Source organism: Amia ocellicauda, chromosome 3 (assembly GCF_036373705.1).
Source record: "Amia ocellicauda isolate fAmiCal2 chromosome 3, fAmiCal2.hap1, whole genome shotgun sequence".
Taxonomy (NCBI): domain Eukaryota; kingdom Metazoa; phylum Chordata; class Actinopteri; order Amiiformes; family Amiidae; genus Amia; species Amia ocellicauda.
Window position 1 is genome coordinate 3135635 of NC_089852.1, and position 15330 is coordinate 3150964.

General features: G+C 41.0%; 1 protein-coding gene across 2 annotated transcripts in view; it reads right to left on the reverse strand.

Annotated features, from left to right (window-relative positions):
• Window positions 1–15330, reverse strand: part of cacna2d3a (calcium channel, voltage-dependent, alpha 2/delta subunit 3a) — a 170470-nt gene that overhangs the window by 130697 nt on the left and 24443 nt on the right. For both annotated transcript variants that reach the window (XM_066697725.1, XM_066697726.1), the window contains exon 3: window positions 5023–5139. In XM_066697725.1, coding sequence (XP_066553822.1) covers window positions 5023–5139 — 117 coding nt within the window. The remainder of the gene's footprint in view (window positions 1–5022; window positions 5140–15330) is intronic.

Consider the following 15330-nt stretch of genomic DNA (forward strand, 5'->3'; position numbering starts at 1 on the left):
TCATTATTACCGGATTATCATTAATATTTAAACAAGCTGCGCAACACAGTGGCGTTTAATGTAGCGCACTTAAGATAAGTGTTGGAGCAGGAGTTTTAGCATTGATTAGCCCCAAGCTTTCTTCATAATTAAAATTAACAAAAGTCGTGCCCTTCCATCATCGTGGGCCGTCCTCTAGCCTCTGAGCTGGACCTGCGGCCACAGACTAAGCCCAGTCGGTTTCCTGACATCTAACTGAACTCCCAGCCCGTACGTCCTGTGCCATGAGTCCCTCGTGCACTTTGTACATGAATACGAGAGAGGTTGAAGGCTCTACTGTTCATGTCAACCGCTCGGTAAGTAATGTACAAGGCTCTGCCACCAGCCTCTCACACTAGTAACTGACAGATTATACAGATTCATCTTAATCTGCAAGATTTGAAAAAAGAAAAACATTTAGCCTGTCAGACAACTTCACAATTCACTACAGTTTTAAAATCACTGTTGATAAACTCTCAGAGAAAATGGGTTCTGTCCAGCAGACTTTAGAAGACAAATGAAACTGCTTTTTCTTAAAACAAATTAAACGGGGTATTTGACAGGTACTTTGAAAGATGTCTGAACATCAATGCATATTAACAGATGAATTATAAAGAATATGAATCTGGTCTGTAAGGATCGTCTCAAGATGAGGCCTACACAGCCATTGTCTGTACTTGTAACTCTAATCAAAGTCGAGCACAGCCTAGTCTCAGGCCTAACTCTGACCGTAGTCTCAGGCCAAGCCTAACTGGACCAGTAACACCACATGTAGTCCTAGCCATACCTAACTCTATCAAACTGATATTTTTCCAAACCTAAACCTCAAAAATAACCCTAAATCTGGACATTCCCTCTGTAAATCTATTCCAAACACTGACTCATTTTAATCTGTCACAAACCTACTCCAAGCTTTAATCTAAACCTAAAACTACTCCTCTTCTTTAATATAAACCAGGCTCTAATTGTAATCCCTGCAATAACTCTTCATTGCAACACTATCTTATTCTCAAACTTTAACCTTCACCTAACCCCTAAGTATAGGCATTATCCAAACCCCACAATGTTAATTGACATTAAATTACTTTCAACAATTTCGAGTCACTCTTATGTCCTTTATGCTGAAGCCATGGGGCTACTGATCAGGGCAAGTAAGAGTTACGACCAGACGTTATCCTGAGAATCCAAATATGAAGTGCTAAAAGGAAAGCCTATAACCAATTCAGCACAGAACCAAAAAGTCTATCAGGAATCTTGTAATTGAATAACAATTATTAAATGCGTAGGTGGTCTTCAACAACCCTTTAGAAATTCCAGTCGGGTTTTGTCATCCGTTCTCAAATGCTGATTACTTATGACAACACAGTTACTTACTCCCACATTCATCTTAGATTAGTATCTTGACAACATCTATGCTGTCACGCAGGGAAAGCCATGTTTTTTCCCTGACATTAGCTGTTGTGCAATATTAACACTGGCTACAGCCTGTCATTATATCAACGGCCTTGAAATGAAATTGCAGTGATCCAAAATGTAACTTAGAGTAACAGAGAAAATCAGCACAAGCAGAGGCGGATTAATGTCAAAGCCTGCTGGAGGGTGAGGGGGAAGTCACAGTATCACTGAGCGAGAGGCACGGCGAACGGGAGAAACTTCGCAAAGGTACACTAAACTCCATTAATATTTTCACAGATCCGGAGACCCTTGGGCGTACTGGAAAAGCTTCAGAAGCTGAATTAATGCTGCGTTTTAAAAGTTAATTTCAATTAATTCAATAATGTGCCCAACTGCAACAGGACATTAGCCGAACGTAAACGTTTAAATCGTGCATTTTTCATCTCTTATCCATCTTTTTTTGCCGCATGCAGTTACTGGTTCTTCCGTCTCGTGCTGCTGTTTCCACCGTTGTTTGTTAATGACATTTTACAGACAAGATAGCCTTTACGCTCACTGGTGAACCATTATTAGGGCTGATTTTCCACTTTAAGCAAATTGTATACAATACTGGTCAACTAATTGGATTAGTGGGCAGGTTCCTCAGCGCCGAAATTCACTGATCAACAGTTTCCCCCTCATTATCTTGAGAAATCTTCTCAGAGGCAATTTTATTGTATTCTTGTTAATAGTTGGGAAATTACAGTCTAATCTACGAGTAACAGCTGCAGATCACGAACCACTCGCACAAGATAAATCAAGTCAAAGAAAAGGGATTGGATAATCAAAAGAGAGTTCCTGTGCATCTCAAGTCTTGGCGTAGGTTTGTTGTTTAAAAACAAGAGAATACCAAGTTGACAAAATACACACAGATACAAATAACACAGACGTGATTATGTTACTCTTGATCATTTCTTCTGAGAAGCATCTCTTGTATGTACCAACCAATGTCATTTCTGAACATACAGTTCAATATGTACTTCTGATGTTTTATATAATTGATCCTGCGCAATATAGAATGTGTGTGAATGGTTTGTAAAGTAGTTTATTCTGGTAGACAGCTATTATATAAAACAAATACTTACAAAATGATTATATTAATACATTGGATGGACAGATCTAATTAAGAGGTGACCACCGTGTGTTTTCTCCACTCAGGCTAATTTCAATACCACCTGTGAGCGTATTCTCAGATGTTGAGAGAACCGTTATTAATTGTGTTGCTTATCGGTAAACAGGTCGGCATCCCACAACTGTAAAACACAACCCTCTCCTAATGAAGTTCTCTCTCACGTGCCGGATCCTTAATTCCTCCAACCGCCGTCACGTCAACTAAAACAAATTCCCTATCTGCGCGAGCCGGAGCTCCCCGCATGCAAATGCCTGCATACCATCGCATGAAATTTTACACGACAGCAGGTGGTAATTTGTGATAAAAGGCTCCGAGCCCTTGGAACAGAGCAGATAAAGCTCCGGCAGTGGACTGAAGCGTGTACGTTCTGAAATTGAATTACTGTACCACTACAATTACTTTTCACAGAACACCGGCAAAGCGAAACTGTGGGCAGAGGAAAAACACAAGCGCGGTTCTGGCTGCGGCGCCCTGACTTTCCTCCGACGATGATTTAAGAACTGACTGTCGCCATATTATATTATCTTGGTGGGGCCATATATTTTATCTATTACCAAAAAAAAGGGAAATGTGTCGTAATGCAAAAGTGAGACGCACAAAATACAATTAAAAAGTGCCTGGTTTTATAAATGCTCTTGTTTTTTTGATGTATATATTGAATATAAAATTGTGCCTCCGAGCTACAGCAGCCCTTATATCACGAAGAAAGAGCAGGAAGCGTGCGGAGAAGCGTGGATTCTGCGAGACTTGGGTAACGCTGTCCCTCCATGCAGACCTTGACCCCGTGCTCTGCACAGTAAAGTGGAAATAACAAGATAATGACTAAGCCTTGAGTAAAATAGCCAAGATGAGCTTTCTTTTATGTTTCGCTATTAAAAATACATTTTATCAGGGAAGCCCACCTGAGACGAGGTCTTGTTCTTCTGGCACCCGAGGCAAGGAGATGCCATGAGAACCTTCCATATAAAATGCACAATTAAAATGACATGACAACACTAAAGCTTTTCCACCCCCACTGATCTCATTTTGTCTTGGGGTCAAATGGATTTCATAATCATGTGATGTAGTATGCTTTCTATATTTTTTTTTCTCCCTTTTCTCCCAGTCAATCAAGGTTCACATGCACGTTGAAATACTGCAGCTATCTTGTGCAAAAGTAGTTTAATAAATACAACATTGCATCATAGAAAAGATACATTTTCACTAAATATGGGTATTGTATAATCAAGAGGAAAATGTGGCAATATGTGCTTTCCATGTAGCAATATTAACAACAATAATTAATTAAAATCCAACCTACTCTTCTTCAATAATTAAACTTTTTTAGTCATATTGCCAGCTCTTGTAATCTGAGTTTAAACTAAAACTCCGGGTGAAAAGGGCCCTTCAGCACACAATCCCACTGCGCAACGGGAAACCGTATCTCTTTCCCCTTTCCAAGTAAACATCGGCAGAGCGGCAGGAAACGATTATTTCATTATGTGGTTTGTGTTTCCTGGAAGGGGTTGGGAAGACACTGACTGAGGTGAATAAACCTACACACTGAGGAGCAGCTGCAAGAGTTTGCATTGACTAATCAGCATGTTGTGGGAAGAGGAGGGAGAAGCCGTTTTCACCTGCAGAGGAAAGGAATCTTTGCTCACAATACTCATACTAACATTAGACACTCATAAGAAGAACATAAGAGTTTACAATCAAGAGGAGGCCATTCGCCCCATCGTGCTCGTTTGGTGTCCATGAATAACTAAGTGATCAAGGATCCTATCCAGTCTGTTTTTGAATGTTCCCAAATTGTCTCTTCAGCCACATCGCTGGGGAGTTTGTTCAGATTGTGACGCCTCTCTGTGTGAAGAAGTGTCTCCTGTTTTCTGTCTTGAATGCCTTGAAGCCCAATTTCCATTTGTGTCCCCGGGTATGTGTGTCCCTGCGGGGGATTCAGTTAAAACTGTTTTATACAAGCGTCTTTCCTTAGACTGGTCTTACTTAGGCAATCGCACAATGCATTCTGGGAATTTGAATACACTGGAAATATGGCAAACGCTTCTCTAAAACAGCGACGATCCCAGATCTCAGTAACTCAAAATCTGTGCTTGTTGTTGGAATATAATGCAGAATAATATATACTTTGGGGGAAATTCTCTGAAATTTGCTCAAATTTAGACTAATCTAACGGTTAAGCCTAATAGCCTAATATAGTTTTATACAACGGGCCCCAGGTTTTACATGCTGGTCATTAGTGACTGCAAAACCATTTCCAATTCAAATACTAACTTTCACTTGATTGTGTAACTGGAATGACCGAGAACTGAGGAAAATCTCCATTTCCCCAGTTGGCCATTTTTGTCCTTCTCTGTGTAAATCTGAATTATAAAATCATTGTTTCGTCATTGTTATTTACTGGTCTTTTATATATACAACAAAACAATAGAATAACTTACCCTCATGGCTTCAGCTTTTTTGTGGAACATTTCCTCCATATTTTTTGCTAACCGTTTGACCAGCTGGAGACCGTCAATCTCTTCTACATGGACTGATTTTTCATACTCTTTATATTTCTATGGAAGGAAAGAATAAGAAAAAAGGAAACAAAATTACCACACCATTCTTACACTTTCTGGAGAACCAGCATAGGGTCCTACAATACAGACATTATTGATTGCTAAGGACGTATTTCTGATTTTCCTAATTCAGAGCTTAGTTAAGACTCTTATTTAATGCAACAATGTTTTACTAGGTCATATATAATGGAAATAAAGGAAATAAAGTGTCCATACGTTAAATATTTCCACACACTGACATTTGCTGTTGTGCATTGAACAGACAAAAAATACATCCACTGAACAATTAGACAAATCAGTAAAACATAACAAAAAATAGTAATACATTTCAATATATACACAGTTGAAATTCTTGATAACACAATATACTGAATATGTTTCGTAAGGCTTTCTTTCTTTCAGATGTGTATTAATGCAGGGCCTACAACGCGTCTGCCGCAGAACGAGGCGCGATGATAAATGGGCCCTCTCTTTAAATGTATGGCAACTTCAGGGGTTATCAACAACCCACACTCACTGAGCTATACTCAAACCTAGATCACATCGCATTATAAATTATGGCAAACTACATTGAAAATATTAAATGTTTTTCCATTGAACGTTTTGTCTCTTTTAAAGCACACCGCTTTTTTTCATCCTTGTTTCCTTGTGGCGCAGAATCTGCTTTATTTCTAATTCACAGAAGATGAAATATATTTCTATTTATTCAAGGCCCGACTCTCTATTTATACACAATGTAGTCTTCCCGGGAATAATGCTCATTGCAAATCTGTTACCGACTGCATTTCTGACATTTCGGATTTAACGGAAGATTATGAACGTGTCAAAGGAGCGCAGTTTAAATAGGCTTCCTAATGTTATCCTGGACTGATTTGTGAAAGCTTTCTGAGTAGTTTGGGATTTTTGTTAAGGGTCTCCGGCTTTAGTAAACACAGAAACACTGTCGTCGTCGTCCCCCCACCGCACACACATACACCAATGCACACACAAACACTTCAAAATCCCTCTAACAAATTCTTACTGGGTAACCCTTAAGGAAAGAAATTGCTGTTTGCGCTGCAGAAAAGAGAGTTGAAATCAATCACGCAGTAATAATACTGCCCTTGCAGTTAACAAAGGTGATGTAAGAACAAATTGGCGATCGTAATGTTACACACACATTAAAGGATACATAATTAAGTCATGTGACGACAATTTTTCCATATCTTTTGTTTGGTTGCGTACAAGGTCTTTTTATTAAATTGTATGCAAGTTACAATCTAAGAGGTCTCTGTCAGAGCAGTGTATCAGCTGCAGGTTTGCATCAGTCACTGTAGCCACAGATGATTTGATGTGCTCTTATTTTCCTTTTCTTCCATTATAAAGGTGAGTATTATTAATTAATACTACACTGGAAAGATGGACACACAAAAGAAAAATAAGCTACTTCGAAGAAGGTACATGGAACCCTAAACTAAAATTGCAGTTAAATCATTCGTACACATTTTAAGGTTGAAAGAATGTGCATCCTTTGCAAAATTGTCATTTGGCGATTCCTGATGTTTGTGTAGTGGAATCTTTACAGTTTCCTGTGGTCTGATGAATCCGCCATAGGAATTACACAGACAGATCACGCAAATTGATTTATGAAAAAATAAGTAGTTTAATTAACGATATTTATTAATCTAAGGGTGACATAGCATTGTATAATATCGGATGATATAAATATATAATTTATATAGGACTTATTTTTAAGAATAGGAGAAAGAGCCAAACCGAAAGCAAGTCGAATCTCTCCTCTGTTATGAGGCATTAGCATTTGCTTACAACTCCGGCGCGGAGACAGGAACATTCATCATGTGAGAAGGGAGACGCAGCAATGCATTACCTCCACAGCATCTGTTTTACCAGATCATTTCACACAAACACCAGGCAAAGAAAACCACTACTTCACTGTCACAACATTTAATGCTTTTCATGCATTTGGGCTGCATCTTGTAGTGCTTTTTTTCTCTCTCTCTCTCTCTGCCCACCACCCCCCCTCTGCTCCTACTTTCTCTCTCTCTCACGATAACTGAACATTTAGCAGATACCTGCCTGCCAGTGGGCAAACCACGGGACGCGGAGGCTTGATACACGGCAGCCAATCAAAATAATTGGCTGAAGACTCTGAACACATTACCGGCAGCTTGGGTGGGCAGCAACCGACGGAGACAACAGCACAAGGCCCTGGAGGCCACGCAGTGATGGAAGATAATTGAAATTGAGACAAAACGCAGTAAAGATAATAATGTGTCAAGATGGGACATTCTGGGTAATGAACTACATTCCAGATAACCCTGACTTTGCAATTTACAGTATACCTGTAATCCTCACCGCAGAACGAGACGAGTGATATAGGGGGGGGCCACACTCAATTAGCCCAGAAAAACACAGAGGGGCCTGGCCTTAAAAGGGCATTCGCTTTCTCGTACCTATCGACAGATTCTATTACAGTCCATTATACAAAATTAAACCTTTGCCGTTTAAAAACAGATGACTACAAACCCCTCAGTCGGTAACACTCTCCCTGGTAGATAAATCTTGGCGCCCGGGGATGTTTCTCAGGGGAAATCCATGGGAAAATGTCCAACTTCACATTAATGGCGATCTGGATCAACATTTATTGCCCCGCGCTGAATACCTGATATGGGGACAGAGGCTCCCAGAAGTTTCCTCAGCGGGGGCCATCTGATTGTTGACCAGGATGCCTATTAACCATTTCCACCTGCTTACTGTGCCATTTCACGATGTAACAAATTGAACTGAACTGAATTTACAGAGTGAGCTATATACACTGATCAGCCATAACATTATGAGCACTGACAGGTGAAGTGAATAACAATGATAATCTCGTTATCATGGCACCTGTCAGTGGGTGGGATATATTAGGCAGCAAGTGAACATTTTGTCCTCAAAGCTGATGTGTTAGAAGCAGGAAAAATGGGCAAGCATAAGGATCTGAGCGACTTTGACAAGGGCCAAATTGTGATGGCTAGACGACTGGGTCAGAGCATCTCCAAAACTGCAACTCGTGTGGGGTGTTCCCGGTCTGCAGTGGTCAGTACCGATCAAAAGTGGTCCAAGGAAGGAAAAGCGGTGAACCGGTGACAGGGTCATGGGCGGCCAAGGCTCATTGATGCACGCGGGGAGTGAAGGCTGGCCTGTGTGGTCCAATCCAACAGATGTAGCTCAAATTGCTGAAAAAGTTCATGCTGGTTCTGATAGAAAGGTGTCAGAACACACAGTGCATCGCAGTTTGTTGCGTATGGGGCTGCGTAGCCGCAGACCAGTCAGGGTGCCCATGCTGACCCCTGTCCACTGCCGAAAGCGCCTACAATGGGCACGTGAGCATCAGAACTGGACCACGGAGCAATGGAAGAAGGTGGCCTGGTCTGAAGAATCACGAGTTCAAGGTGTTGACTTGGCCTCCAAATTCCCCAGATCTCAATCCAATCAAGCATCTGTGGGATGTGCTGGACAAACAAGTCCGATCCATGGAGGCCCCACCTCAAACTTACAGGACTGCTAACGTCTTGGTGCCAGATACCACAGCACACCTTCAGAGGTCTAGTGGAGTCCATGCCTCGAAGGGTCAGGGCTGTTTTGACGGCCAAAAGGGGGACCTACACAATAGTAGGCAGGTGGTCATAATGTTATGGCTGATCAGTGTATATATTTATTAAAAGGATTATTAGAGTCAATCAGTCACAGGCTACTGGAATAGTACTGTGCAATTTAATTTATAATTAATTAATACAAGACCCAAGTGAAGAATATATTTTTTAGACACGCACTGAACTCCAGAGGCAAAGGAACATTTTCATTCCTAGTTTGTTTTTTGTTTTGTTTTATTGATTCGTTAGGTCTTCTTTATACTTCTAATTACCTAGTTCTCCGTGTTTGGTTTTGGTGTTGTTTTTACACCAGTGTAAATATGTGAGTGTCAGAAAGAGAAGCTCCTGTATTTCCCAGAGAGAAAGAGAGAGAGAGAGAGAATTGCTTTGGCAATACTTGTGTGAAAACATATCATGCCAATAAAGCTTGTTTTGAATTTGAATTTGAATTTGAATCTGAGAGAGAGAGAGAGAGAAAATCGACACTCGTCACCAATTGGAGAGTACACCGCACCGCATCGCTGTATTACTGCATCGACGCCCATAAAACACACATCTAAGAAATAAGTGTCTGTCCATTTATGCCTCAAAAGTTTTGGTTTCTGTTCCCGCTGCAGCATTTGTTTGGGGTTTTGGGGCGGTTCTCCCTTCGAGACTGGGGGCGGGAGCGCCCAGCGATCAGGAAAGCAGTATGCCGGTCCACATCTGTTTGTGCAGTTCTAGTTCAGTTGCTCCGCGAATGAAGTATCACCTCATTACAGAGCTGCCATGTATGAGTGAGCTTGTGGAGCTGCATCTCCTCACAGGCAGACAGGTCTAATCTCCCAGCAGCCCTTGGTGACGCGAGAGAGATGAAATGTTAAGACTATCAAGCCACATCTGCAGCATCACCTCCCAAGTTAAACCACCGCCATTCATAACCCTGTCACCACTTTCGTCCTCCAGATGCTGAGGAGCATCGCTCCTTACTTTGGAGACCCTTCACCTCTTTTGTTACTTAAATGGGAGTCGAGTTGTGTTTGTAAAAGCACCGAAAGAGAGGGGTCAGGGAGCAAGATACCCTTGTTATAAAAAACAACAGCAGATAGCTTATCTTAAACTCCTTTTAGGTTCTGGAGCATTCTGGCTTAAAAGAAACACAACCACGGCAATAAACAAAACCATTCAACGCAATTACCCTTTGTGTACCTGTCCACCGACCTTTGAATTCAAATTTGATTGAAGACGTTGGGTTAAGCAGCAAAGAAAAGACTAACATTGAGGATCTCATCACAATTTGAGACACAACTGGAACTTAGCAGCTCACGGGTGTTTTCGTTCAACTGTAATGGATCATTTTATTTTAACATAATAAATGCAGAGTAAATTCCATCAGACCTTTTTAAGAATAATGAGGCAAATCCAACCTGAGAAACAATTTTATAGAGCTATAAAGTACAATCTGATTATGAAATAATAATCCTTTGATTCTCGTTACTTTTCTTAAGACCTGTCCAAACAGATTGAGAAAGACTCGTTCGCATTCCCTGAACTGAAACCCAGTGGGCTCAGACACTCAGCTCCTCCATACTGGTTGCCAATAACTCCAGCAGAAGTGAGGATATCATGCTCAGACTGTAGATGCAAAAAAGCCATGGAATTGCAGTTGGACACCGGTGCCCAGCTCTCATTTACGCTGCCAAACACCTAGCGAACAAAGAGAGAGCTGTCGGTTTAATCTCAGGCGTTCGTTTTGAGAGGGAGGTTGGAATGACATTTCAGAACGGTCTGGTTCTCTCTCTCTCTCTCTCTCTTTCTCTCTCTCTCTCTCGCCTGGTGCTTTAACACATTGTGTGCAGAAAACAAAAAGATCATTGTGTGTTTACAGGATAGATTAAAGGAGAGGGGAGCCATGCTGGCAAACGGAAAGGTCAGGAGAGCTGGAAATGCAATATAATGCTTCCAATACAAGGCGTACAAATAAAAGAAGCGGGCACGGCCAATTTGAACGACTACCGAGTCATAATAAAAAATATCTACACATATATGAGAAGAGCACTTTCAGAAGATAAGGTACGACTATAAAAAGAAATCTGCCATTGTGCCTTAAAAGGTAGGGCTTCAGGTTATATGTGCTGCCTGTGTTAACACAGGCTCAACTCAACACCGGTCCCCAGAGGTAAAAACATGACAAGAATTGCCGGCAACCCCAATAAAATGCATGTGTATCTGTATCCCCGGAATAACCAGAAGAGATAGAAAAGGAAACTAATGTATATAGAGTTGAAAATATGAGAATATGAGTGATAAGACAACACAAAGACGATCGGGGTCAGGGTTTGACCAAGGAAATGCTGGACTGGCCCCCTGAAAAACCAACAAGTGACGTTCTGGAAGATGGCAAGACATAACACAAGACATGTAAAGGAATGAGCTGCACAAAGATGACCTATAGACTAGTGCTGGGGAGGCCTTCATCAGGTAGACAAAGTCTCGAAGGAGATCTTGATGTGGTGGATGAAGGCATGGCCAAGATCTATTTATGAATCTATCTACGTATCTCTCTATTATTCACCTAGTAGTGCACTGTAAATGTATCTAATCGACTAGTATAATACACTAATACAATCTAATAGTCCGGTCACATTATGGAAGTGTGTTGTGCGTCAAGCAACAACAATGCTGCGGTCCGTGTAGATTAAGTCCAGTCTGGGAACAAGAATAATATTTCTTCTGTAAGGAAAAAAGAAAACATTGCAGCACTACAGGCATTTTTTAAAGTAATCAGCACCCATAAATGTGCATCTTTTGTTTGGCAGTGTGCAGCAGAATTAATGATCTAGGCCGAGACGAAACCCAAAGTGTTTAAAGTGTTGTGCGTTTCAAAACCTCTCAACCTGTTCGGTTATCGTTATTTTCATTTTCTGACAATCCACTGCGTTTGTAGTTCTGCCGTATTGTGTGTTTTGTGATAAACTGCACGTTGACACCCTTTTCCATTAATTCTTTCATTCATTTGTGCATTAATATTTTAGGCCACCTACTCCCATTACTTGAGCATTATATCACAGACACCACCGTGATAATCCAGAAGGAAGCGCCTGTGCCGGGGATGGCAGGGCTGGCGTGGATGATTAATGAATGAAGGGAACTTGGTTTCACAGGGAGGCACAGCCCCCAATTCACAACTTCTACCTCATTTTCCAGCTGGATAGAGACCAGAATCCTTTGCTGCCCTTTGTATAGCTGTGCTGCCCCTCTTCCCTTGCCTCCACCCTTTACAATTACCCCTCACATAACCCCAATGCTCTGGTCTCTCTACCACGGGGATCTGACCCCCAAATAAGCTCCACATCAATTTCAACGCATCTCCTTTACCCATCTAAACTGCAGACTTTGATTTTACCTCCTTATTTTATAACACCTCAGGTCCACCTTAAGTCTCAATGGGAAACAGGCAGGTAGTGGACTAGAACAGTATTTGAACCGCATTTGTTTTAGGCAAAATAATCAATAGCATCATGAATAGGATAGAAAACACACCCAGGCAATAACTGATCAAGCGTATTTGAGTTACAGCACACTAAAGACATATTCTTCTCATCACGTTATGAAGTCTTCTTTCGGTATGTAATTTGTTTTCCTACGTGTCTGTAAGGAACGGCCTTCTATTATAAGATTTCACTTCTCACTAAAGTGCCACAGTTGATGGATGTCGGTGTGCAAGTGCTTCGGGGGTCCCTACATGAACCGGTTTTATTTACTCACTTAAATTAATTGGCAGTTCAGTGGGCTAAGCACGGTGTGCCAATATTTTAATGCCACAGCCATGGGCAGCATTACTCGATGAGTTCTGTTTGCCCCGTATTTCTTACCATTTCCATTAAAATCCCCTTTCCTCCTAGTTTAAAATGTATTTATCTTCAAAAAAATTATACAAAACGCCACAAACACGATCTACATTCAAAAGGCCATGCGATCAAACAGAAAATTATGTTTCTGAAACGTTTTAATGTACTGTGACTGCTATTGTGAAGTGTTGATTGGGGTAAATTTGCTTAGCTTTAGTAAAAAATAAAAGCACTACACTTACTATGGTAAATGCCTGTACTGATCAGTTAAAATGTACCAAGAAATGATTTAAAGGTTTCCACACCAAATCGTCTTTAAAGGTCATCATCTAAAAAACTCTGTTACATTAAATCAAGCTATTGACAGCCAGGGTGTTGCAGAGAATTACAGGAGTTTAACTTTACTTTATGTTCTTCTGCTTGATTTACTAAGTGCTGAAAGGGGTTGAGCTGTCCAGCGGTATCTGATCAATACATTTCAAGCACGGGCTATGCTAAACAAAAACAAAACTGGTTGTAGCAGAAGCAGGAAATCCAGTGTTTGAAGGACCTGGATTGTCCATTAAAATACATTGATTTTTAAACTAAAAAACTAAGTCTTTCCATTCTCAAAATGCAAGTTAGCTAAATGGCACTGAAACATCCCATTAAATGCATCACTTCAAAAAAACAATCAAGTATAAATTAAATCAGTTTTTAAATACAGACACCTCCACAATGAAGATAAATAAAAGCCTTTCCACTGCCGATTTGCACAGGAGCAATTGGCCAAACCAAACGCTACAAATGAAGTCCCACGAAGACTATTTCATACACAGAAAGAGATACCAGGCCGAGATACAAACCAGGGTCTCTTCATATGTGTCACTTATTTTCTGTCTTTTGTTGATCAAAGGGAGCTGTACTAAAGGCAGAGCACTAACCATTTACTGTTGCCTCTCTGGGGAGCGAGACACCTCGACAGGATGAGAGCCGAGTGCACTCTGAGGCCGTTTCACCCGTGACACCGCAGAGGACTATTATCCCCCACACTAAATCTTCAGGCACGGGTCTCAGAGGAAGCAGCGAGCAGAGGACTTGTTAGCCCACAGACCCGGTACTGCATGGAGCAGGTTTGGGATGTGCAGGACAGGGGTTTGACTAGCACTACAAACGTGTGTTACACACAGCTGCAAACTGCCATGTACTGCATATGAGAGTGTGACTAAGCACTTCACCTGATTCAAAGGGAAGACCTCAAATTGAGCCATTAGCATTTTGACATAAGGAATGTTTTGTTTTGTTTTTTTAATCAATCTGGTATTGGCATGAAAACAGTCTATTCCAGTGCTTCACAAATACATTTCGTAATTGTTTTAAACAACCTTTGATAAGTGAAACTGTAAAGGGTGTGAAATCATTGCCGTTAGAAGTGTAACATTTTCCTCGTATGATGTCAATACTGACATGACAGGAATAACAGGCAGTTTTTAATTGGCGACCTGGTGACTGGATATGAGGTAATTAAGTTGTTAGCTGTATATGAGGCTTAAGTGTTACAGATTTATACCCGAAGATCTGAATTTTAATGATTAGCGAATTCCTTACAATTACTAACGGCAGCTGCACCGGGACTCGGAGGTCTCTGCGTAAGGGCCCATGCTGCTTGTAAGTAAAAAATTGATCATTATTATCCTTGACCGTTTTTGTAAGGTCTTGATAAAATTACTCATTACATTTTATGCAGGTTCGTAATTGCAGGCCATTTAGTCATAACAAAAGCATAAAACCTTGACAAGTACAATGTGCAAGTCAAAAAGATAATCTTTATTTTTTAATACCCTGCACAGAAAACTGCCTTGAATAGGTAATTTTAACTTCGCTCTCTCAAATAAATGGGGGAAAAATATATAATAACAAACAAAAAAGCTATGTGCTTAAAATAAATGTGTATATTTTAAGTAAATAGCAATACATACATGATCTGTGGGCTTATGTGTGGTTATCAGTAATACATTCAGTGTCACATGAAAGACAGAAAGAAAAATCGCAAAACCAGGTGAAGGTCATCTCACTCCCATGACACTGACCAGTCAGGTGGACTGAGGGCCTGGCGTGTTGGCCTGGCGTGTTGCGATAATGACTGAATGAAGACATTTAAAGCAGCCCACTGTAATAGCCGTGCAACGTGGTCTGTTCTGCCGTGGCTAGATAGCACACAGCTGATGATTTACAGAACAAAAGCCACACGGGGCCTGAGGCTCCTCTCACACCGGGGTCTTTAGCAGGAAGTTAAGTTGTACGAAACCTCAGGAAGGCACAAGATCCCGCTGTTCTCGTGTGAACGTGGGATTCTTAATCACCATTTTTTCTCTGCATCTCCAGGTTTTAGCAAGGAAATGGGTGTTTGGTTGTGTTTTTGGTTCTTGTCGCCCTGTCCATAAGGACTAGCCATGTACCCACCTGGGAGCAAATCAGACTAAAAGGCAATGGACTCAGAGAAGGCTGTATGTATCCTCCCAAGGTCTGGCTAGACTAAATTGGGTTGGTTAAGCTACTTAAGCATGGCATTACAATGTTACTTCCAATGCTATGCACTGAAGCTTGTCATTGGAAAACACTCTCCGTTGCACCCAAGTGGTTCCTTTACTCTTGAAACTGGACACAATGAAGATGTTCATGTATTGTGTGTTTGTTTATTTATTTATTTAAGCCTACAAGGAAAATTAACAGCGAGATCAAAT